Here is a 25,238-nt window from a genome sequence, read left to right as displayed (position 1 = left end):
TGTCAAAATTGTTTAAGACGTCTGAAAGAGAACCATCTGTATATTAAGCCGGAGAAATGTGAGTTCCATCGTTCTGAGATCAATTCTTAGGTTATATCATCTCTCCCCAGGGGCTGAACATGGAATCTGGTAAGATTCAGTCTATCCTTGACTGGCCGGTACCCAAGAACGTTAAGGAGGTCCAACGTTTTATTGGTTTTGCAAATTTCTACAGACGCTTCATTCAACATTTTTCTGATATTGTCTGTCCCATTACTTCCTTGACAAAGAAGGAAAAGCCCTTTAAGTGGTCATCACAGGCTCAAGAAGCTTTTGATCGGCTTAAGATCTGTTTCACATCAGCACCGCTGTTGATACACCCAGATCCAACACTTTCTTTCATTGTGGAGGTGGACGCTTCTGATAATGCTTTGGGGGCTATTCTCTCCCAAAGAACTGGAGAGAAGGGTCTGCTACATCCTTGTGCTTTCTTTTCCCGTAGACTAACCTCAGCAGAGAAGAATTATGACGTGGGAGACAAGGAATTGCTGGCTATTATTGCGGCTTTCACAGAATGGAGGCATCATCTGCAAGGAGCTGCACAACAGATCATAGTGCTAACTGACCATCGCAATTTAGAGTTCCTTAGATCCGCTAGATGTCTTTCTCCTCATCAGGCTCGTTGGAACTTATTTTTAAATCAATTTAACTTTGTTATCTCGTACCGTCCAGGTTCTTGTAATGGGAAGGCTGATGCTTTATCCCGAATCCATGCTGCGGATTCCGTACCTGGAGCCCCGTCCAAGACCATTCTATCTGATGCCAATTTCATTGGAGTTATCCATGATCAGGACTTGTGGAAGGAGTGCAGGGAGGCCTATGATGGTGATGTATTTCTGGCCAACCCACCTGTGGATATTAATCTTGTCTTTAAGGGTGGCATGTGGTTCAGAGAACGACGTATCTACTTCCCTGAGGTCGTCCGTCTGCAGATCCTCAAGTTGGTACATGACTCCAAGTTGGCTGGTCACAGGGGGTACAGAAGACACAAGAGTTCCTGAGCCGATTCTTCTGGTGGCCAACTTGCCTGAAGGATACCAAGGACTATGTTCTCTCTTGCGAGGTATGTGCTCGTTACAAGACTCCTCATGTGGCACCTACGGGTCTTCTACAACCATTACCTGTTCCGTCCCACCCTTGGGGGTCTATATCAATGGACTTTATTGTGGAGCTGCCTACATCGGGGGGCATGAATACAATCATGGTGGTAGTTGATCGCCTGACTAAAGCTGCTCATTTTGTTCCGTGCACCGGCCTCCCCTCAGCTAAAGATACAGTGAACTTGGTTATACAGAATGTCTTTCGGTTGCATGGGGTTCCGGATGAGATCATCTCTGACGGTGGAGTGCAGTTCATCTCAAGATTCTGGAAGGGGTTTTGCTCTGCACTCAATATTAATGTCTGTCTCTCTTCCGCTTACCATCCCCAGACAAATGGTCAGACTGAGCGTACCAACCAGACGCTGGAACAATATCTAAGATGCTATGTCAGCCATCTCCAGGATGATTGGTTGGAGTTGCTGCCGTTAGCCGAATTTTCATATAACAATTCTCAGAGTGCCTCCACTAAATTTACACTTTTATTTGCCAATCTGGGTTATCATCCGTGTATCTTACCTAGGTCTCCAATTAATTCTCCGGTTCCGGCAGTGGAGGAAAGGCTGACTGCGATGAGGCAAAATCTGGAGGTTCTGAAGGAATCCCTGACCACAGCTCAAGAACGTTATAAGAGATCGGCTGATAGATTTCGTAAACCTGCACCCATGTTCAAGGTAGGAAATTCCGTGTGGTTAGCAACTAAGAATCTGAAGTTAAACGTTCCTTCACAAAAACTTGGACAGAAATTCATTGGCCCTTTCAAGATCAACGGTATTGTGAGCTCTGTGGCCTGCCGGCTGAAGCTGCCTAGGACAATGAAGGTACACCCGGTTTTTCATGTATCTTTACTAAAGCCTGTATCTCCTAATACCTTCCAGGGAGTGCTGTGCCACCTCCGCAGCCTGTAGTGATTGATGGGCAAGAACAATTTGTGGTGGAGGAAATTGTTGATTCCAGGATTCGCAGGAATCGGCTCCAATATCTGATAAGATGGCAGGGATATCCCCCTTAGGAAGACTCTTGGGAACCTGTGGAAAACATCAATGCCCAAGAGAAGATTTCTCGTTTTCATCAGAGATTCCCTGAGAAACCAGGTCCAGGATCGTCCTGAGGCCGCTTCTAAGGAGGGAGTAATGTCAGGACTCTGAACATTTTTTATTACCTTTTTGTGCATTACTGCCCTTTTCCAAGATGGCGTCTTTGGTCTCATGTGCACTGTGTCTTCCTGCTATAAAACTCCACCCCAGCCTTCAGTCTGTGCTAGAGTATTCTGCATCCAGCTCCTGACCTCTGATTACTCCCTTGCTATATATCTGCTCCTGTGAACATGTGTGGTGATCCTGCTACTCTGCTCTGAGTTCCTGCTGCATACACCAGTTCCAGTAATCCTCCTTCATCTGCTGCTCGTGTTTACTTCCATCTGCATTTGCTGGACATGTAAGCTGTTTCTGCTTTGCAAGAACCTGAGACTATTACCCAGACCTCCTGGTTGAGCTAAGATATTATTTGAACTGCCTTATAAGCATATCTATCTGTGTTTTGGACTAAGCAAGGACTTATTCGTGTCAAGTGTCCTCAAGAATAATTGTGCTTCATAGACTTTCTGCGTGATTGCATTTTCCTCTGAAGTTTCCTATAGACTGCTGAGCTGCATTTGATATTTGCACCAAGTGTTGTGGACTTGAGTTTCTCTCTGCACCTGTTTGAATCACCGTGTGATAATATAGACTTTACCACTTATAAAACTGTGTCCTGTAGTTGTCTTGTTCCACGCAAAGAGTCTCCTGAGTTATCCCCTATAATTATTACACTATGTAAAAAGGTTGGTTTTGGTATAGTATTTATGTAGAAAGATTGATTTTGGTAAAATATCTGTTAAATGGTTCCGGTGCTGTATTTGTGCACTACTATTGCTTCAAGTACCATATCTATGCACTAGGCTTGGTTCATGTACTGTAATGATGCTGGTTCTGGTACTGTATTTATGTAGTAAAGTTGGCTCAAGTATTCTATCTATGTAGTAAACTTCGCTCTCATACTAAATTTAATAAGTTTGGGTCTCCAGTTAAGCAGGCTAAAAGACTGGTAATTTTCATGTCTATCCTGTCACTGTTTCGAAGGCATATGTTGGATACACCTATGCTTCTTGCATGTTCAGCACCAGAACAGAATAAGTGCTTAGATATGATACTAGATTAAAAGCTGTAGCTATATGGAAGCACACTGAATACATTCACACAAGAAGAAATATTCACACTTTTACCATCACACATATACACATCGTTACTATAACTCACTTCATATATTGCTACCATCCAACGTCTTAGGCTTCAAAACACATAACACTTGGCATGCTGGTGACAGGTATTGCTCCATCTTATATTACAGTCACAATCTACCGTGCCAAAACCCGAGACCAAACTGCTATCGTGTGTCTCTGAAACAACTTACCTTTCTCCGGTGTCCTCCCCGAGAGTGCAGCGCTCCACTCGCTCCATAACAGCTGACCACTGTTCCCAATGCAGCGTACAGCGGCCACATACTCCGCGTAGGGAAGGAGTCCGCTGAGATTGTAGCTCATTTCCTTCTCTTTCCCCATGTACAGGTCAGGGGTGTAGTTCTGAGACAAGAAACACAGACTTTACATTGACTTCAAAATATTAAGTTATTCAAACAAGTGAAATATGTCACATATAAAAGGGTGGGATGTATGTAGACAGTGACTCCACCAGCAGAATAGTGAGTGCAGCTCTGGAGTATAACACAGGATGTAACTCAGGATCAGTAATGTAATGTATGTACACAGTGACTGCACCAGCAGAATAGTGAGTGCAGCTCTGGGGTATAATACAGGATGTAACTCAGGATCAGTAATGTATGTACATAATGACTGCACCAGTAGAATAGTGAGTGCAGCTCTGGGGTATAATACAGCATGTAACTCAGGATCAGTAATGTAATGTATGTACACAGTGACTGCACCAGCAGAATAGTGAGCGCAGCTCTGGAGTATAATACAGGAGGTAACTCACGATCAGTAATGTAATGTATGTACACAGTGACTGCACCAGCAGAATAGTGAGTGCAGCTCTGGAGTATAATACAGGATGTATCTCAGGATCAGTAATGTAATGTATGTACACAGTGACTGCACCAGTAGAATAGTGAGTGCAGCTCTGGGGTATAATACAGCATGTAACTCAGGATCAGTAATGTAATGTATGTACACAGTGACTGCACCAGCAGAATAGTGAGCGCAGCTCTGGAGTATAATACAGGAGGTAACTCACGATCAGTAATGTAATGTATGTACACAGTGACTGCACCAGCAGAATAGTGAGTGCAGCTCTGGAGTATAATACAGGATGTAACTCAGGATCAGTAATGTAATGTATGTACACAGTGACTGCACCAGCAGAATAGTGAGCGCAGCTCTGGAGTATAATACAGGAGGTAACTCAGGATCAGTAATGTAATGTATGTACACAGTGACTGCACCAGCAGAATAGTGAGTGCAGCTCTGGGGTATAATACAGGATGTAACTCAGGATCAGTAATGTAATGTATGTACACAGTGACTGCACCAGCAGAATAGTGAGTGCAGCTCTGGGGTATAATACAGGAGGTAACTCAGGATCAGTACAGGGTAAGTAATGTAATGTACAGTGGGTACGGAATGTATTCAGACCCCTTTAAATTTTTCACTCTCTGTTTCACTGCAGCCATTTGGTAAAATGAAAAAAAGTTCATTTTTTTTCTCATTAATGTGCACTCTGCACCCCATCTTGACTGAAAAAAAATTAAATTTAAAAATATTTGCAAATTAAAAAAGAAAAACTGAAATATCCCATGGTCATAAGTATTCAGCCCCTTTGCTCAGTATTGGGTAGAAGCACCTTATGAGCTACTACAGCCATGTGTCTTCTTGGGAATGATGCAAAAAGTTTTTCACCCCTGGATTTGGGGATCCTCGGCCATTCTTCCTTGCAGATCCTCTCCAGTTCCGTCAGGTTGGATGGTGAACGTTGGTGGACGCCATTTTCAGGTCTCTCCAGTTGCTCAATTGGATTTAGGTCAGGGCTCTGGCTGGGCCAGTCAAGAATGGTCACAGAGTTGTTCTGAAGCCACTCCTTTGTTACTTTAGCTGTGTGCATAGGGTCATTGTCTTGTTGGAAGGTGAACCTTTGGCCAAGTCTGAGGTCCAGAGCACTCTGGAAGAGGTTTTCATCCAGGATATCACTGTACTTGGCCGCATTCATGTTTCCTTCAATGACAACCAGTCATCCTGTCCCTGCAGCTGAAAAACACCCCCATAACATGATGCTGCCTCCACCATGCTTCACTGTTGGGATTGTATTGGGCAGGTGATGAGCAGTGCCTGGTTTTCTCCACACATACCGCTTAGAATAATCACCAAATAGGTCTATCTTCGTCTCATCAGACCAGAGAATGTTATTTCTCATAGTCTGGGAGTCCTTCATGTATTATTTAGCAAACTCTATGCGGGCATTCATATGTCTTGCACTGAGGAGAGGCTTCCGACGGGCCACTCTGCCATAAAGGCCCAACTGGTGGAGGGCTGCAGTGATAGTTGACTTTGTGGAACGTTATCCCATCTCCCTACTGCATCTCTGGAGCTCAGCCACAGTGATCTTGGGGTTCTTCTTTACCTCTCTCATTAAGGCTCTTCTCCCACGATTGCTCAGTTTGGCTGGACGTCCAGGTCCAGGAAGACTTCTGTTGGTCCCAAGCTTTTTTCATTTAAGGATTATGGAGGCCACTGTGCTCTTAGGAACCTTGAGTACTGCAGAAATTCTGCTGTAACCTTGGCCGGATCTGTGCCTTGCCACAATTCTGTCTCTGAGCTCCTTGGCCAGTTCCTTTTGACCTCATGATTCTCATTTGGTCTGACATGCACTGTGAGCTGTGAGGTCTTATATAGACAGGTGTGCGCCTTTCCTAATCAAGTCCTATCAGGTTAATTACACATAGCTGGACTCCAATGAAGGAGTAAAACCATCTCAAGGAGGATCACAAGGAAATGGACAGCATGTGACTTAAATATGAGTGTCTGAGCAAAGGGTCTGAATAATTATGACCTTGTGATATTTCAGTTTTTCTTTTTTAATAAATATGCAAAAATTTCTACATTTCTGGTTTTTTTTCAGTCGAGATGAGGTGCAGAGTGTACATTAATGAGAAAAAAATGAACTTTTTTGAATTTTCCAAATGGCTGCAATGAAACAAAGAGCAAAAAATTTAAAAGGGGTCTGAATACTTTTTGTACCCACTGTATGTACACAGTGACTATACCAGCAGAATAGTCAGTGCAGCTCTGGGGTATAATGCAAGATGAACATGGGTTTTAGCGTTGACTATATCATCTATTCTTCCTTTTGTACAGAAAATTTATTAGTTTTTGTGATACTGACCCACTGATCATCTTGTAGCTTTTTGAACCGTAGAGTGCAGTTCAGATCTAGCTCGTCAGGTGCCAGGGTTGGTCTTTTCCATGAGATTATTAAGAACGACGCTGGATTTGGTTTCAATGACAGGATCTCAGATGGATCCATTTTCGCTACAAAAATGTACAAGAAAAACTAAATTGACATCTACAGAATTTGAGGAATAGAACCTAAGCAACAGCACATGTGAAAAAGACTTGGGTGTACTAATATATCACAGACTGCACATGAGTCAACAATATGATGCAGCAGCAAAAAAGGCAAACACAGTTCTAGGATGTATGAAGAGAAGCATAGAGTCTAGATCTGGTGAAGTAATTCTCCCCCACTACTCCTCCTCGGTCAGGCCTCATCTGGATACTGTGTCCAGTTCTGGGCACCACATTTAAAAAAAGACATTGAAAAACTGGAGCAAGTTCAGTGAAGAACTATGAAGATGGTGAGCGGACTGCAAAGTATGTCCATCCTATGAAGAATGGTTAAATGATCTGGGAATGTTTAGCTTGCAAAAAAAGAAGGCTGAGAGGAGACTTAACAGCTGTCTACAAATATCTGAAGGGCTGTCACAGTGTAGAGGGATCATTATTATTCTCATTTGCACATGGAAACAAGAGACGCAATGGAAGGAAACTGAATGGGAGAAGATACAGATTAGATATTAGAAAACACTTACTGAGGATGTCCCTAACTCTAGTAGCTGACCTCGCTCTGTGCCAGCTGGCCTCAACATAGATGGAGGCAGGACCTGGACCTGACTGTCTTGCCCCTGCCCATGGAAATCTATGTAGACAAGGTTACGCTACACATTGTATGCATACTAACAGGTGTGCTTGACCAGTTTTTTTGTTTCGATGTAGTTTCTTGGCCTTGGTACAGTTGGGTTTTTTTCTTACATCAGTCCAAGTTTAGTAACCATTAACTCAGATTTTCTTCCTCGGGTGATTTCCTCAATCTCCCCTTTCCTCCATCCTGTGATCATACAATGAAAGGTGCAGACATTGCTAATCATGTTATTAAATGTGTACCTGTTATTTGTGCTGTCGCTAATAGTAAGAGCCACGGCCAGCAACAGATCATCATCCTCACCATCCAGCTGGACACTACTGGAGAAACGAGAAAGGCATTATTACTACACCATAAAGGGGGTTATACACTGGTGGCTGATCGCATGGTTTTAGCAGAAATGGGGGTTCTGACAGGGGATACATTGCTTCATCTGCATGGGGGTCTGGTGAGACAGGGGGACAGCTCTATAGCTGTGGGCCAGCATTAAGAGCATAGCAGCAGATACACAGCACCATTGGATGTTCTAGAGCAGTCCCAGAGGGTGGGCAATATCCATAACTGAACATGCAGGCCACGTGGCAACAGTGGCCTGAAGCACCTCATGCCACGATCTGACGCTGGCAGAGGCCAGAGTAGCAATCTTGAAGGACCTGACGAAAGTATGAACAGAGGTGGCAACCTTGCAGACTTGTGAAATGGAAATTTGACTGTCACAGGTGTGTCAGACAGTCGTCCTGGATCTGGGTGTAGAAGGTCTTTGCGATTAGCTCAAGCACCTTCTTGAGTTTTGCAATGGAGCGATATCCTTCTCCCTCTATGACCCAATGGGTATCTCCACCTTTTGCTGCTAATCACACACCTGTGCTGAAGGTTTAAATACATTCAATTGCTGCAGCATGGTGCTAGTGTTAGCTCACACTTCCCTCTGTCTTGTTGGATGTTCTAGCAGTCGGTTAGTGCCGTGACATCTTGGTTGTCTTCTTAAGCTAAGTGTTTTCCCCCATCCATCTTACCTCTGTCTTTATTTTTAGTGGGGACTGACTAGTGCTAACCCCATCCTCTCCCTATGTGGGGCCTATCGCTAGGGTCAGGCAGGGATTGGGTTCCTGCTCGGCGATAGGTACAGAACCTATATAGGGACGTTTAGGTCAGACAGGGTGATTTTAGATCTGCCTAGGGGTCTCCACTCCCATCTTATCTAGTGTTTGGGCTACCCCTTCCCTACTCCTGCTGTTGTGCACTTACTTATCCTTCACCCAGCGTGACATTAACCACTTGATAGGCCCCGACTACCCTTGTGGAAAGAGTGGGTGCCCAAAATGGCTGAGCTTTTCTGCCTACCATGTAGACTTTCACAATTAGACCTAATGCACCCGGCAATGGTCATCTTGGAGAACAGCAGACCATTGCGGGCCCATCAAGAATCACAAAGAAAAAACCAAAATGCCAGAAACACAATTGTTGGAGAAATTAAGGGTGGACGATCTCCTCATTTCGGTGGAAAGCTGGTACCTCCTTTGAGACGGAGGATGGTATGAAGCATAAGACCAGCATGTCCTGATGGAGAACGAAGAAAAGAGACTGGCAGGGGAACACAGCAAGCTCAGAAACCCTGGAAATGGAAGTGATTGTCTCCAGCAATGATACATTCCAGGAAAGGAGTTCAGGAGAGGCTCCAAGAAAGGACTTAAATTCTGAAGCGAATATAGGACCAAATTGGGAGCAAAAGTGTCCCACTAAATGCATTGAAAGACAAGCCCAATATGCCACCTCCAGGAGGAAGAGTGCACTAAGGTAGAATGGAAAGGGCAGAAACCTGTCCCTTCCAATTAGACTGGAGAAAATAGAAGACTCTTTGAATAGAAAAAAACATGGAGAGAGTGTTGGTGATAAACCTTGGCAAATTATGTCTGGAGAATGGTCTAGATGATAGTGTTAGTAAAACCTTAGGATTTCATGATGCAATGCAACCAAGTAGATAAGGTTGGAGTACCAACTTCAGCGAGAGCAGCACAAGGCTACCAGTATTGCTGGAATGTCCTCCACTTGAACTTCAGAACGTAGAGATTAAGGGGAAGAGTCCAGAAGAGATAGAGCAGAGAGACCTCTAAGCAAAGAGGGACTAATGCATCCTCGGCAAAGACCTGTGGGCAGGGCCGGACTGGGACTAAAATTCAGCCCTGGCATTTGAAGTCACACAGGCCCACTTGTCGCATGGTGACTGTATAATATCTTTGTACACTTGTAGGCTACAAGAAGTGAGGGGAGTGTAACACGACTATATAACATATAATTACAGCTGTATCCAGCATTACAGCTCAGTCCCCATAGAATGTAATACAGCACAGCCCCCATAGACTATAATACAGCACAGCCCCCATAGACTGTAATACAGCACAGCCCCCATAGAATGTAATACAACACAGCCCCCATAGAATGTAATACAGCACAGCCCCCATAGAATGTAATACAGCACAGCCCCCATAGAATGTAATGCAGCACAGCCCCCCATAGAATGTAATACAGCACAGCCCCCATAGAATGTAATACAGCACAGCCCCCATAGAATGTAATACAGCACTGCCCCCATAGAATGTAATGCAGCCAGCCCCATAGAATGTAATACAGCACAGCCCCCATAGAATGTAATACAGCACAGCCCCCATAGAATGTAATGCAGCCAGCCCCATAGAATGTAATACAGAATGGCCCCATAGAATTTAATGCAGCACAGTCCCCATAGAATGTAATGCAGCACAGCCCCCATAGAATGTAATACAGCACAGCCCCCATAGAATGTAATACAGCACAGCCCCCATAGAATGTAATGCAGCCAGCCCCATAGAATGTAATACAGAACAGCCCCATAGAATTTAATGCAGCACAGCCCCATAGAATATAATGCAGCACAGCCCCATACAATATAATGCAGCACAGCCACCATACAATGTAATGCAGCCAGCCCCATAGAATATAATGCAGCACAGGCCCATAGAATGGAATGCAGCCAGCCCCATAGAATATAATGAAGCACAGGCCCATGGAATGGAATGCAGCCAGCCCCATAGAATATAATGCAGCACAGGCCCATGGAATGGAATGCAGCCAGCCCCCATAGAATGTAATGCAGGCAGCCACCATACAATATAATGCAGCACAGCCCCCATAGAATGTAATGCAGGCAGCCCCCATAGAATGTAATGCAGGCAGCCCCCATAGAATGGAATGCAGCACAGCCCCATAGAATGTAATGCAGCACAGCCCCATAGAATGTAATGCAGCACAGCCCCATAGAATATAATGCAGCACAGGCCCATAGAATGGAATGCAGCCAGCCCCATAGAATATAATGCAGCACAGGCCCATGGAATGGAATGCAGCCAGCCCCATAGAATATAATGCAGCACATGCCCATGTAATGGAATGCAGCCAGCCCCCATAGAATGTAATGCAGGCAGACACCATACAATATAATGCAGCACAGCCCCCATAGAATGTAATGCAGGCAGGCAGCCCCCATAGAATGTAATGCAGGCAGGCAGCCCCCATAGAATGTAATGCAGGCAGGCGGCCCCCATAGAAAGTAATGCAGGCAGGCAGCCCCCCCCAATAGCTCCACAATCCAGTCATCACTCATTGATAAAAAAAAACAAACACTCTACTCACCTCTCCTCGTGCCCCGCGCTGCTCTGGCTCTGGTCTCAGCAGTCGCAGTCTGCCCGCCCGGTCACACAGCAGGTGCGCGATGATATGACGTCATCGCGCACCCGCAGTGTCAGCGGCAGGCAGAGCGGGGAATGATGGGAGAGGGGGTGTCAGCAGACGCTCTCTCCTCCATCATTGCATTCAACTGTACTGGCGTCTATGACGCCGGTATAGTTGAATGCGGGCCCGGGAGTGTGCCGCGACAGCGTGGGGAGTGTGCCGACAGCGGCACATTCGAGCGGCCCACTACTGCCATCGGCCCTTCTGGCATTTGCCAGAACTGCCCTATGGCCAGTCCGGCCCTGCCTGTGGGTCTAGATACTTGTGGAAATAGGTTTGTAAATTAGATGCAAAGCAAAAAGGTCACATCAGAGCTAGCTGAAGATCTCAGAATATCCTCTAGATCAGTGTTCTCCAACTGCAGTCCTCAGGAGCCACCATTAGGTCATGCTTTCAGGATTTCCTTAGTATGGCCTAGTTGACGTTTCCATCACCTGGGCAATACTAAGGAAATCCTGAAAACATGACCTGTTGCTGGCTCTTGAAGACTGGAGGTGCGGAAGGCTGCTATAGGTCCAGACTTTCTTGGCTTGGTTTATCCACTGCCAGTTGTCTACCTAAGTGATGTTGACTCTGGAAAGCTCTGGAACATGAAACTCAACACAATGAGCTATTATGGTGGCTTCCCAAATGGCTCATGGGCCCTAGCTGATCCCTGATTGTTTCACCAGGCCACCTCCATTGAGTTATCAGTACCAGTACTAGACACAAAAGGGCCAAGGGAAGAAATCTAAAGAAATGTCTCTCCATTGCAGGAGATTGATCTGGAGTTGACCCTAAGTGGTGCGATGAGCATACTTCTCACTATACAGGCTCGTGCATGCAACTGATTTTCTCAGATGAGTGCTACACATGAATGATGGATAGCACTCATCGCTATAATATTCTTTTGTGCTTTACAAATGTTCAATTTTGATCAGAGTGTCGGATCAAAATTGGCAATGTCAGTCTATGGGCCCGCGAAAAATATTGGACTGCACTCAGATGATATCAGAGTTCGGAGCAATTTTCACAGACTGACAGAATGGAGAAACATTTTTTTTTCCTCTCTCCACTTCCAAGAAAAACTGATGCCACTCAGATCAGAATAATTGAACTGTTTTTCTAAGATCTAGAGAAAATGTCAGTATGACCCTATCCTGAGCCTGAGATTGGTGTTACTTCAGACATTTTACCAAAGATCAGCACCTACTGCAAAAGCCTTTTGAGGCGAAACAGAATTGGCCAATGTGTAAGCACAAGGGACGCAGATTCGAGCGAAACCTCACAAAGTTTTGATACATGCAGCCACTGGAAGGAGAAATTCAGGAGAGCATCCTATGTGGGCCATGCTAACACAAGGAAGCATGCTCTCCTGGAAAAGACGCTTTATAGTGGGACTCAATTTAAATATCCAGCAGGTAATTGAGAAACTGTTGAACAAGAGTTTAATTGTGCGTCTTCATGAGAAATCAACGCAGTTATCGATCTTCTCTGCCAGACATAATTGATCTGTCTTGCATTAACATTTGTACAATAATCACATTCTGATTGCACAGAGATGAGCGGCACTGATGTAGGAGCCGCTTATCTGGACTGGCACAGATGCTTTGTTTTCAAGTTTTTGTGCAGCGTTCACCCTTTCAAAGAAATTGGTTTTCAGAAGCTGTAATGTATAATTGATGGGACTCTGCCCAAGATGCTGCAGTCCTCCTTTGTGAAAACAAGGATGTCACATATTGACCAATGAATGGTTAATAAGTTGTGAAGCAGCTGACGTGTGGAAGGTAAGAAATACTGAACCTTCTACTGTCCATCATGATTCCTAGAAGTAATCTCGGAGTTGTGTGGCCAGAATAAATGTCCTTAGCCCGTGGCCTCCTGCTGTTCAGTGGTTACAGATCTCCTTAGTGATTTATTATGGACCAGCGTCATTTGGCATAAGTGGTGGTCCACCTACAAACCGGTCAGACCGCAGATAAAATTGTGCCCAAACTCACGTGTTGCAAATTGTAACATGCTGATTCTATTGAAATTAAGGAAAAGATGTAAAAAATTGATACAATGTGACATAGAATATACTTATTTTTTTCAGGATGGGAGCAGATCGACACTATATTCCCCTGAGCACACCCGTCATCGCCTTCTATCCGAGGTTTATCCAAGGAAATACATTTTGTCCAGAAGGCAAGAGCAACGTGTGATCAAAGACCAAAGCGAACCAGTGACTGTGTATTACAAATACGAACCTAGGACTAAAGAATAATCTTTATAGAAGTGTCAGCTCTTACCTGTCTCCATCCCGCGTGCACAGGTCCGGCCACGCTGGGGGAATATGAATTACAGTTATCATAGAGGAAGTTGCACATTTACAATCTTTCAAAACATCCAGGAAGCAGCCGAGGATGCAGCAAGCGGCCGAATCCTGAAGCTGTAGCACAGTGAAAGCGCGAGAATATACCGCCTGTGGTCCGAAAGCAAATAACACACTCGCCCAGCGTCCGCACGTTGCAGATGTGCCAGCTAACCTAGGCGCTGTGGAAAACTCCTGCATCTAAAGCCAAAGAAATGGACAAGCACACCTGTTGGTATAAGTGCAACGTGTAGGTGCACATTCACACTGGACATTGTACGGAGTGGCTCAAGAGCAGAGTCAGTTTTGCACACTGTGGGGCCGCCTGCACCAATCCCAAAATTATTGTAAGCCCGCCAAAGTCTGAAGTATTTCTCAACATTTCAAGTAGTTTTACATCAGAAAATTAGCGAGTAATCAGGGTCCTAGACCTTTATATCCAGAACGTAAAGTTTCTCTCGGATCCACTCTAATCTTTGAAAGGGGGAAAGGTCCTTTACTCCTTTGACGGTTTGATCCTCGCACACAGGAAAAATCCAATAGGCTTTTTTTGTAATATACTTGTCGCAATGGCCCAGCGGTCAAAATGTAACCTTGTCCACCTACATTGACGTTATGACCTGCGTGAAGGCCAAAATCACTCTCTTGTTCCCCTCAGCCTTAATATCAGGGGAGCTTGAGAAACAACCAAACCAAGATTGCAAGACAGCCTGGAGGGCTTACTGGCACATATAGCGGACCAATCTGAAAACCACTGATCTAGCATCGGTCAATAAGACAGAGGACAGAAGCTTCTGATGGGATTAGCCATTTACACCTTAACATAGAATGTTTTACTATTGGCTCATTTGCATCCTAAAGTTAAGCATCTTTCAAAATAATCATTAAATATTTTCTATCAGGTTGCTGCTCTGTGATTAAGCACTTTACCCTCCTCAATGCTGTATGTCAGCAGGGAGGGGAATGTGGAGAAAGACAGTAAGTGCAGGAAAGCTTTGTCTTTACAGGAGGTAATGTGCACAACAACACCCTGGATACCCAGAGCTCACATCCAGCCTATATTACTAGGAGAGACGCACAAATCTCAGATCCCACCTAAATTACAGTCACAAACCTCACATCTAGCCTATATTACAGAGACACACAGACTTCACATCCAGCCTATATTACAGAGACACACAGACCTCACATCCAACCTATAATACAGACACACAGACCTCATGTCCAGCCTATATTACTAGGAGAGACACAGACCTCACATCCAGCCTATATTACTGGGAGAGACACACAGACCTCACATCCAGCCTATATTACTGGGAGACACACATACCTCACATCCAGTCTATATTACTGGGAGAGACACACAGAGCTCACATCCAGCCTATTACAGAGACACAGACCTCACATCCAGCCTATATTACAGAGAAACACAGACCTCACATCTAGCCTATACTACTAGGAAAGACACTCAGACCTGACATCCAGCCTATATTACAGACCTCACATCCAGCCTATATTACTGGAAGACACAACTCACATCCAGCCTATATTACTGGGAGAAACAAAACTCACATCCAGCGTATATTACTGGGAAACACACATAGATCTTGAATTCGGTATATATTACTGGGAGACACACAGATCTCACATGCAGCATATATTACTGGGAGACACACATAGACCTTGCATTCAGACTATTTTACAGGGAGAGACACACAGATCTCACATCCAGCCTATATTAGTATAACACACAGATCTCATATCCAGCCTATATTACTGAGAGACAAACACATCTCACTTAGGCCGGGTTCACATTTGCATCTTTGTGCGCAGCGTACGATCCGCATGCGTCATGCGTACATATCTTTAACATGGTGTACGCAGGGACATGCGTTCGCATGCGTTCAATTGCAGAAGACTCTGGATGCGGGCACAGGACTTTGGATGTAAGTATAGAAGCTTTGAAAATGTCTGTCTCACACTGCATTCTGCACTTACAGTTAGGTCCATATACACTCACTGGCCACTTTATTAGGTACACCTGTCCAACTTCTTGTTAACACTTAATTTCTAATCAGCCAATCACATGGCGGCAACTCAGTGCATTTAGGCATGTAGACATGGTCAAGACAATCTCCTGCAGTTCAAACCGAGCATCAGTATGGGGAAGAAAGGTGATTTGAGTGCCTTTGAATGTGGCATGGTTGTTGGTGCCAGAAGGGCTGGTCTGAGTATTTCAGAAACTGCTGATCTACTGGGATTTTCACGCACAACCATCTCTAGGGTTTACAGAGAATGGTCCGAAAAAGAAAAAAAATCCAGTGAGCGGCAGTTCTGTGGGCGGAAATGCCTTGTTGATGCCAGAGGTCAGAGGAGAATGGGCAGACTGGTTCGAGCTGATAGAAAGGCAACAGTGACTCAAATCGCCACCCGTTACAACCAAGGTAAGCCTAAGAGCATCTCTGAACGCACAGTGCGTCGAACTTTGAGGCAGATGGGCTACAGCAGCAGAAGACCACACCGGGTACCACTCCTTTCAGCTAAGAACAGGAAACTGAGGCTACAATTTGTACAAGCTCATCGAAATTGGACAGTAGAAGATTGGAAAAACGTTGCTTGGTCTGATGAGTCTCGATTTCTGCTGCGACATTCGGATGGTAGGGTCAGAATTTGGCGTAAACAACATGAAAGCATGGATCCATCCTGCCTTGTATGGAGCATCTTTGGGATGTGCAGCCGACAAATCTGCGGCAACTGTGTGATGCCATCATGTCAATATGGACCAAAATCTCTGAGGAATGCTTCCAGCACCTTGTTGAATCTATGCCACGAAGAATTGAGGCAGTTCTGAAGGCAAAAGGGGGTCCAACCCGTTACTAGCATGGTGTACCTAATAAAGTGGCCGGTGAGTGTATATTTGGACAGAGACAACATTTTTCTAATTTTGGTTATAGACATTACCACAATGAATTTTAAACAAAACAATTCACATGCAGTTGAAGGCCAGACTTTCAGCTTTCATTTGAGGGTATCCACATTAAAATTGGATGAAGGGTTTAGGAGTTTCAGCTCCTTAACCCCTTAATCCCATCTGACGTACTATCCCGTCAAGGTGACCTGGGACTTAATTCCCAGTGACGGGATAGTACGTCATACGCGATCGGCCGCGCTCACGGGGGCAGCGCGGCCGAGTGTCAGCTGCCTATCGCAGCTGACATCCGGCACTATGTGCCAGGAGCGGTCACGGAACGCCCCCAGCACATTAACCCCCGGCACACCGCGATCAAACATGATCGCAGTGTTCCGGCGGTATAGGGAAGCATCGCGCAGGGAGGGGGCTCCCTGCGGGCTTCCCTGAGACCCCCGGAGCAACGCGATGTGATCGCGTTGCTGCGAGGGTCTCCTACCTCCTTCCTCGCTGCAGGTCCGGATCCAAGATGGCCGCGGCATCCGGGTCCTGCAGGGAAGGAGGTGGCTTACCGAGTGTCTGCTCAGTGCAGACGCTGGTAAGCCTGCACCGATGTAAGTGAGATCGGTGATCTGACAGAGTGCTGTGCACACTATCAGATGATCGATCTGTAATGTCCCCCCCTGGGACAAAGTAAAAAAAAAAATTTTCCACGTGTAAAAAAAAAAATAAAAAAATTCCTAAATAAATAATAATAAAAAAAAAAATATTATTCCCATAAATACATTTCTTTATCTAAATAAAAAAAAAAAACAATAAAAGTACACATATTTAGTATCGCCGCGTCCGTAACGACCCAACCTATAAAACTGCCCCACTAGTTAACCCCTTCAGTAAACACCGTAAGAAAAAAAAAAACCGAGGCAAAAAACAACGCTTTATTACCATACCGCCGAACAAAAAGTGGAATAATACGCGATCAAAAAGACGGATATAAATAACCATGGTACCGCTGAAAACGTCATCTTGTACCGCAAAAAACGAGCCGCCATACAGAATCATCAGCAAAAAAATAAAAAAGTTATAGTTCTGAGAATAAAGCGATACCAAAATAATTATTTTTTCTATAAAATAGTTTTTATCGTATAAAAGCGCCAAAACATAAAAAAAGATATAAATGAGATATCACTGTAATCGTACTGACCCGAAGAATAAAACTGCTTTATCAATTTTACCAAACGTGGAACGGTATAAACGCCTCTCCCAAAAGAAATTCATGAATAGCAGGTTTTTGGTCATTCTGCCTCACAAAAAGCGAAATAAAAACTGATCAAAAATGGTCACGTGTCCGAAAATGTTACCAATAAAAACGTCAACTCGTCCCGCAAAAAACAAGACCTCACATGACTCTGTGGACCAAAATGTGGAAAAATTATAGGTCTCAAAATGTGGAGACGCAAAAACTTTTTTGCTATAAAAAGCGTCTTTTAGTGTGTGACAGCTGCCAATCATAAAAATCCGATATAAAAAACGCTATAAAAGTAAATCAAACCCCCCTTCATCACCCCCTTAGTTAGGGAAAAATAATAAAATTAAAAAAATGTATTTATTTCCATTTTCCCATTAGGGCTAGGGTTAGGGTTAGGGCTAATGTTGGGGCTAAAGTTAGGGTTAGGGCTAGGGTTGGAGGTAAAGTTAGGGTTAGGGTTGGGGCTAAAGTTAGGGTTAGGGCTAAAGTTAGGGTTTGGATTACATTTACGGTTGGGATTAGAATTATGGGTGTGTCAGGGCTAGGGGTGTGGTTAGGGTTACCGTTGGGATTAGGGTTAGGGGTGTGTTTGGGTTAGGGTTTCAGGTAGAATTGGGGAGTTTCCACTGTTCAGGCACATCAGGGGCTCTCCAAACGCGACATGGCGTCCGATCTCAATTCCAGCCAATTCTGCGTTGAAAAAGTAAAACAGTGCTCCTTCCCTTCCGAGCTCTCCCGTGCGCCCAAAAAGGGGTTTACCCCAACATATGGGTTATCAGCGTACTCAGGACAAATTGAACAACAACTTCTGGGGTCCAAGTTCTCTTGTTATCCTTGGGAAAATAAAAATTTGGGGGGCTAAAAATCATTTTTGTGGGAAAAAAAAGATGTTTTATTTTCACAGCTCTGCGTTGTAAACTGTAGTGAAACACTTGGGGGTTCAAAGTTCTCACAACACATCTAGATAAGTTCCTTGGGAGGTCTAGTTTCCAATATGGGGTCACTTGTGGGGGGTTTGTACTGTTTGGGTACATCAGGGGCTCTGCAAATGCAACGTGACGCCTGCAGACCAATCCATTTAAGTCTGCATTCCAAATGGCGCTCCTTCCCTTCCGAGCTCTGTCATGCGCCCAAACAGTGGTTACCCCCCACATATGGGGTATCAGCGTACTCAGGACAAATTGGACAACAACTTTTGGGGTCTAATTTATCCTGTTACCCTTGTGAAAATACAAAACTGGGGGCTAAAAAATCATTTTTGTGAAAAAAAAAAGGAATTTTTATTTTCACGGCTCTGCGTTATAATCTGTAGTGAAACACTTGGTGGTTCAAAGCTCTCAAAACACATCTAGATAAGTTCCTTAGGGGGTCTACTTTCCAAAATGGTGTCACTGGTGGGGGGTTTCAATGTTTAGGCACATCAGGGGCTCTCCAAACGCAACATGGCGTCCCATCTCAATTCCAGTCAATTTTGCATTGAAAAGTCAAATGGCGCTCCTTCCCTTCCAAGCTCTGCCATGCGCCCAAACAATGGTTTACACCCACATATGGGGTATCAGCGTACTCAGGACAAATTGCACAACATTTTTTGGGGTCCAATTTCTTCTCTTACCCTTGGGAAAATAAAAAATTGGGGGCGAAAAGATCATTTTTGTGAAAAAATATGATTTTTTATTTTTACGGCTCTGCATTATAAACTTCTGTGAAGCACTTGGTGGGTCAAAGTGCTCACCACACATCTAGATAAGTTCCTTAGGGGGTCTACTTTCCAAAATGGTGTCACTTGTAGGGGGTTTCAATGTTTAGGCACATCAGGGGCTCTCCAAACGCAACATGGCGTCCCATCTTAATTCCTGTCAATTTTGCATTAAAAAGTAAAATGGCGCTCCTTCCCTTCCAAGCTCTGCCATGCGCCCAAACAATGGTTTACACCCACATATGGGGTATCAGCGTACTCAGGACAAATTGCACAACATTTTTTGGGGTCCAATTTTTTCTTTTACCCTTGGGAAAATAAAAAATTGGGGGCGAAAAAATATGATTTTTTATTTTTACGGCTCTGCATTATAAACTTCTGTGAAGCACTTGGTGGGTCAAAGTGCTCACCACACATCTAGATAAGTTCCTTAGGGGGTCTACTTTCTAAAATGGTGTCACTTGTGGGTGGTTTCAATGTTTAGGCACATCAGGGGCTCTCCAAACGCAACATGGCGTCCTATCTCAATTCCAGTCAATTTTGCATTGAAAAGTCAAATGGCGCTCCTTTCCTTCCGAGCTCTGCCATGCGCCCAAACAGTGGTTTACCCCCACATATGGGGTATCAGCGTACTCAGGACAAATTGTACAACAACTTTGGGGGTCCATTTTCTCCTGTTACCCTTGGTAAAATAAAACAAATTGGAGCTGAAGTAAATTTTGTGTGAAAAAAAGTTAAATGTTCATTTTTATTTAAACATTCCAAAAATTCCTGTGAAACACCTGAAGGGTTAATAAACTTCTTGAATGTGGTTTTGAGCACCTTGAGGGGTGCATTTGTTAGAATGGTGTCACACTTGGGTATTTTCTATCATATAGACCCCTCAAAATGACTTCAAATGAGATGTGGTCCCTAAAAAAAATGGTGTTGTAAAAATGAGAAATTTCTGGTCAACTTTTAACCCTTATAACTCCCTAACAAAAAAAAATTTTGGTTCCAAAATTGTGCTGATGTAAAGTAGACATGTGGGAAATGTTACTTATTAAGTATTTTGCGTGACATATCTCTGTGATTTAAGGGCATAAAAATTCAAATTTGGAAAATTGCAAAATTTTCGCCAAATTTCCATTTTTTTTTACAAATAAACGCGTTATATCGAATAAATTTTACCACTAACATGAAGTAGAATATGTCACGAGAAAACAATGTCAGAATCGCCAAGATCCGTTAAAGCGTTCCAGAGTTATAACCTCATAAAGGGACAGTCAGAATTGTAAAAATTGGCCCGGTCATTAACGTGCAAACCACCCTCGGGGCTTAAGGGGTTAACATGTGCCACCCCGTGTTTAAAGGGACCAAAAGTAATTGGACAATTGACTCCAAGGCTATTTCATGGACAGGTGAGGGCAATCCCTTTGTTATGTCATTCTCAATTAAGCAGATAAAAGGCCTGGAGTTGATTTGAGGTGTGGTGCTTGCATTTGGAAGGTTTTGCTGTGAAGTAAACATGCGGTCAAAGGAGCTCTCCATGCAGGTGAAACAAGCCATCCTTAAGCTGCGAAAACAGAAAAAACCCATCCGAGAAATTGCTACAATATTAGGAGTGGCAAAATCTACAGTTTGGTACATCCTGAGAAAGAAAGCACTGGTGAACTCATCAATGCAAAAAGACCTGGGCGCCCACAGAAGACAACAGTGGTGGATGATTGCAGAATAATCTCCATGGTGAAGAGAAACCCCTTCACAACAGCCAACCAAGTGACCAACACTCTCCAGGAGGTCAGCGTATCAATATCCAAATCTACCATAAAGAGAAGACTGCATGAAAGTGAATGCAGAGGGTTCACTGCACGGTGCGAGCCACTCATAAGCATCAAGAAGAAAAAGGCTAAAAAACATCTAAAAAAGCCAGCACAGTTCTGGAAGAACATTCTGTGGGCAGATGAAACCAAGATCAACCTCTGTGCCGATATCCCGGTGTAGTAAAAAAAAACAACAAAAAACTCCATGTTTTCATAAAGCTCTGTGTACAATGAGTGGTAGGCTCCACGGCTCTGTCAGAGTTCAACAATGGGGTGTTGCCAATAGAGACGACGACATCTTCTTTGTCTTTCTCTTCTCCTTTCTTCCTCACAAGCAACAGCGAAATCAAAATCCAATTTCAATGATAAATTCAGATTGACGCTCTCCCTGGCAGCATCCAAAGAAGCGGATTTCTGCTGTGCAGTTTCTCTATATATAGAAAACACATAAGCCACGCCCATTGTGAAATAACGTACACATGCGCATAAACAACGTAAACGCATGCAATCGCAGCTTTTTTTACGTGTTTTTTTTGCATGTTTTTGCATGCAGACGATACGCTGTGGACACATACACAAATGTGAACTTAGCCTTAAAGCTTATATTACTGGAAGTGACACAGATCTCAGATTCAATTTATGTTACCAGGAGATACACACAGAAGTCTCATACAGCCTATATTCCTAGGAGATGCAGAGATCACATACAATGCATATTAGTGGGAGAGACTAACGTAGACTTCAGGCCCAGGAATGCCACACTGTCTCAGCTTGTTAGTCAACAGGGTAAAGTCTTGCCTTGTCCCGACGGCATGCTGTTCAACACCCATCAGGCAAGGGTTTTTCTTCCCAAAGAGAAGAGGGCAACCCTCCAAGCAGGGGGTTCGCTCTCTGCAGGGTCCTCGACCTCCATCCTTCCACTCGGCCATGCCAGCTCATCTTTCGGGGTTGCTACTTCCTCCCCGTTCACTGACAGGTAACAACAGATGCGAGTCTTCTCGGCTGAGGTGCGGTTTTTCGTAACCTGACGGTCCAGGCACGTTGGTCCTTGCCGATCAACATCCTTGAGATAAAGACCATTCTTCTGCACCTCTGCCACCAGTAGAGGTTTCTCAAGGGCATGCCAGTTCGAGTTCAGAGAGACAAAGCCACGGCAGTGGCATGTCATCCACCAACGAGGAACTTTCAAGTCCCTTGGCGATGTCTGAGGTGTCCAAGATCCTTCTTTGGGTAGAGATAAAGATTCAAGTGATATCTGCAGTACATATTCCCGGTGGACAACTAGGTCGCAACTTTCTCAGTCGCGAGTGTCTCATGGTGGGAGAGTGGTCGCTACATCAGGAAGTCTAGCATAAGATTTGCCTTCTATGGGGCACTCTGTATGTAGACCTCATGGCGTCCTGGATGAACGGGAATTTCCCACAGTTCGTTTCCACGGTGGGCGCCGACGCTCTGGTAATACCCTGGTCACAGTTCGCCCTTCCCACCTCTCCCAGGCTGTTGAAAAAGATCAAGATAAAAGGTGTGCCGGTCATCCTGACGCCCCCTGGAGGCTCCCAGACAGTCTGGACCTTCTTTCCCAGGGGACGATCTTCCACCAGAATTCTCGGTCGCTCGATTTAACAGTGTGGCTGTTGAAACCGTGGTTCTAAGAGCATCTGGGTTTCAGGTCGGTTGCTTCTGACCATGATCCGGGCTAGGAAGCCGTAGTCCCCGGTCTATTATGGGACTTGGAAAGTCTATTTCCGTTGGTGTGAGTCTAATCACATCTTTTTCTCTCCCTTCTATTCTGGCTTTTCTTCAAGCGGGCCTTGACGCAGGCCATACTCTCAGTTTGGTAAAGGGCCAGGTGTCAGCGCTTTACATTCTTTTCCAGAACTTATCCTCCCATTCTCAAGTCAGAACCTTTCTCCAGGATGTAGCTCACGCAGCGCCCCTGTACCAGACACCTGTTGATCCCTCCGACCTCAATTTAGTTCCTGAGGCGCTCTGGAGTTCTCCCTTTGAGCTTCGAGAAGTATGTCCGTCTGTTGTCTTGGAAGGTGGCGTTTCTTATGACGATCACTTCCATTAGGTGCGTCTCTGAATTGGCAACTCTTTCCTGTTTTCACCAGGACAAGGTGGTTTTGCGGCCTATACCTTCCAAAGGCGGTGTCCACTTTTCATCTAAATGAGGATATTGTCCTCCCTTTTCTTTTGCCCAGCGCCGACTCATCCTAGATTAGGCCTGGTCCGTGCAATGTGTGTATCTTGCCAAGACTGCCCCATTCCAGAAGAACTCTTTTTTATTCCTGAGGGTGCACATACAGGCCTACCAGCCTCCAATGATACGATTGCTCGCTGGATACAGACGGGAATCTGGAAGGCATACTTGGTCAAGAACAAAGTGCCTACCCCTGGGATTAAGGCACACTGTACCCAGGCAGTGGGCGCCTTCTGGGCAATACACCATAGGACATCCACCCTACAACTCTGCAAAGCGGTAACCGGGTCCTCCATCCACATGTTCTTAAACTTTTACAGGATCCATATGGACGCCAGGCTATGTAGAAGGATCTTGCAGGCGGCAGTGGTTAGTTCTCCGACCTGACCCAAGCTTGTGCTGTTCCCTCCCCAAGGACTGCTTTGGAACTTCCCATGTTTTTTTTGTGCCCCCCAATGAAGCAACAGAGAAACATATATATTACCAGTAATGAGTTTTAACGGAACTCATGACAGCACAAATGAGAGTGGGGCTCTGCCCTACAAGGACAGGAAACCTTCAAGATAAAAAGAGCGGCTCCTCTTGACATCAGTGGATTACAGAGCATGAGAGGACCTCCCAGTTAGTGTACACATATCTATATACCTTTATACAAATTATTCTTAATCACACCCTAAGTGGTATACTATATACAATAACCCACCAACCAGAAGGTGATGGGTTAGTAATGGAAGGGAATACAAGGGTGCCATCATGGGTTCCTTAAAAACAGATTACCGGTAAGTAATATATGTTTTACAGTCACCCATGACAGCACCAACTAATTACAGAGAATTACTCTATTAGGGAGGGACCACAGCCTGTAGAACCCTCTTCCCAAACGTGAGATCAAAAGAGGCAGAAAGATCCAGTCTATAGTGGCTATAAAAGGTGCAAGGTGACGACCATGTAGCTGCCAGCAGCTTATTCTTGCACAGAGCGGTCACGTGGTAACGCTCATTAAGGTAATGAATATGTATGTAGTGCAGGGGATTTAATGAAATCCCATCTCCATTATACGTGCAGGGTCGCATCGGCAGCCCTGCGTAAACGGACATGCGGCGCACCTTTATAGACCGCAGCATGTCTAGTTATCTTGCGGAGACGGAACGTCTATAAATAACCCAGTCTATGAATACAATGCAGTGATTCTGCATGTGTTCAATGAACACATGCGGAATCATCGCGCATACAACAGGGGGCAGCACTTTGGGAGGAGCGGGGTTTCTGCTGTGTCCAAAGCGCGGGGAATCCTGAACGTGGAGACATAGCCTAAGTGTTCCAGAGTGGACATAATTCTCTTAACTTGATCTGAGCAATGATCCACTTGACCTGCCTACAATAAGAAAATTGTCCAGGTAGGGAATAATCAGGACATTGGTTTCACGCAGGTGGGCCATGACCTCGGCAACAACCTTTGTAAAAACGCGAGGGGCCACGGCAAGACCAAAGGGGAGAGCCCTAAATTGGAAGTGCCTAGCTGAGCCCCCTGACTACCGCCACTGAGGAACCGCTGATTATCTGCGTGAATAGGCATGTGATCATACATATTTTTTAGATGCAACACCGTCATAAAGTGGTTTTTAAAGATTATCTATATTGCTGATGCAATAGATTTCATTTTGAAGGGGCTTACTACAAAGAACCCTAAGGTAATGATCGTCCTGAAAGAGCCATCCGGCTTCTGAATCAAAGATTGGGGGGAGTGAAACCCCTTTCTGGATCAGGAACCTCAACCAGGACTGCTTTACGCCGTAGCTCCAGGAACTCAGCCTCCAGTGCTCCCTGTTCTGAGGGGGATGACCGGGAAGGGGTTATCATGAACCTGTCCAGTAGGATAGAAGAAAACTAATTTCA

The 25,238-nt window shown here is 44.7% G+C and overlaps 1 protein-coding gene across 1 annotated transcript in view; it reads right to left on the bottom strand.

Annotated features, from left to right (window-relative positions):
- The window catches only part of IL31RA (interleukin 31 receptor A), an 88,098-nt gene extending 73,994 nt beyond the window's left edge, over positions 1-14,104 (bottom strand). Inside the window, exons 1-4 of the mRNA XM_077281394.1 lie at positions 13,423-14,104; positions 7,627-7,701; positions 6,569-6,714; positions 3,588-3,756 (exon numbers count right to left, since the gene is read on the bottom strand). Of these exons, the coding sequence (XP_077137509.1) occupies positions 3,588-3,756; positions 6,569-6,714; positions 7,627-7,701; positions 13,423-13,432 (400 nt within the window). The 5' untranslated portion in view covers positions 13,433-14,104. The remainder of the gene's footprint in view (positions 1-3,587; positions 3,757-6,568; positions 6,715-7,626; positions 7,702-13,422) is intronic.
- Positions 14,105-25,238: the final 11,134 nt, after the last annotated feature.

The sequence above is a fragment of the Ranitomeya variabilis genome, chromosome 1 (assembly GCF_051348905.1).
Source record: "Ranitomeya variabilis isolate aRanVar5 chromosome 1, aRanVar5.hap1, whole genome shotgun sequence".
Lineage (NCBI taxonomy): Eukaryota > Metazoa > Chordata > Amphibia > Anura > Dendrobatidae > Ranitomeya > Ranitomeya variabilis.
Note: the sequence above shows the minus strand (reverse complement) of the source record. Positions and strands in the feature narration are given on the sequence as shown.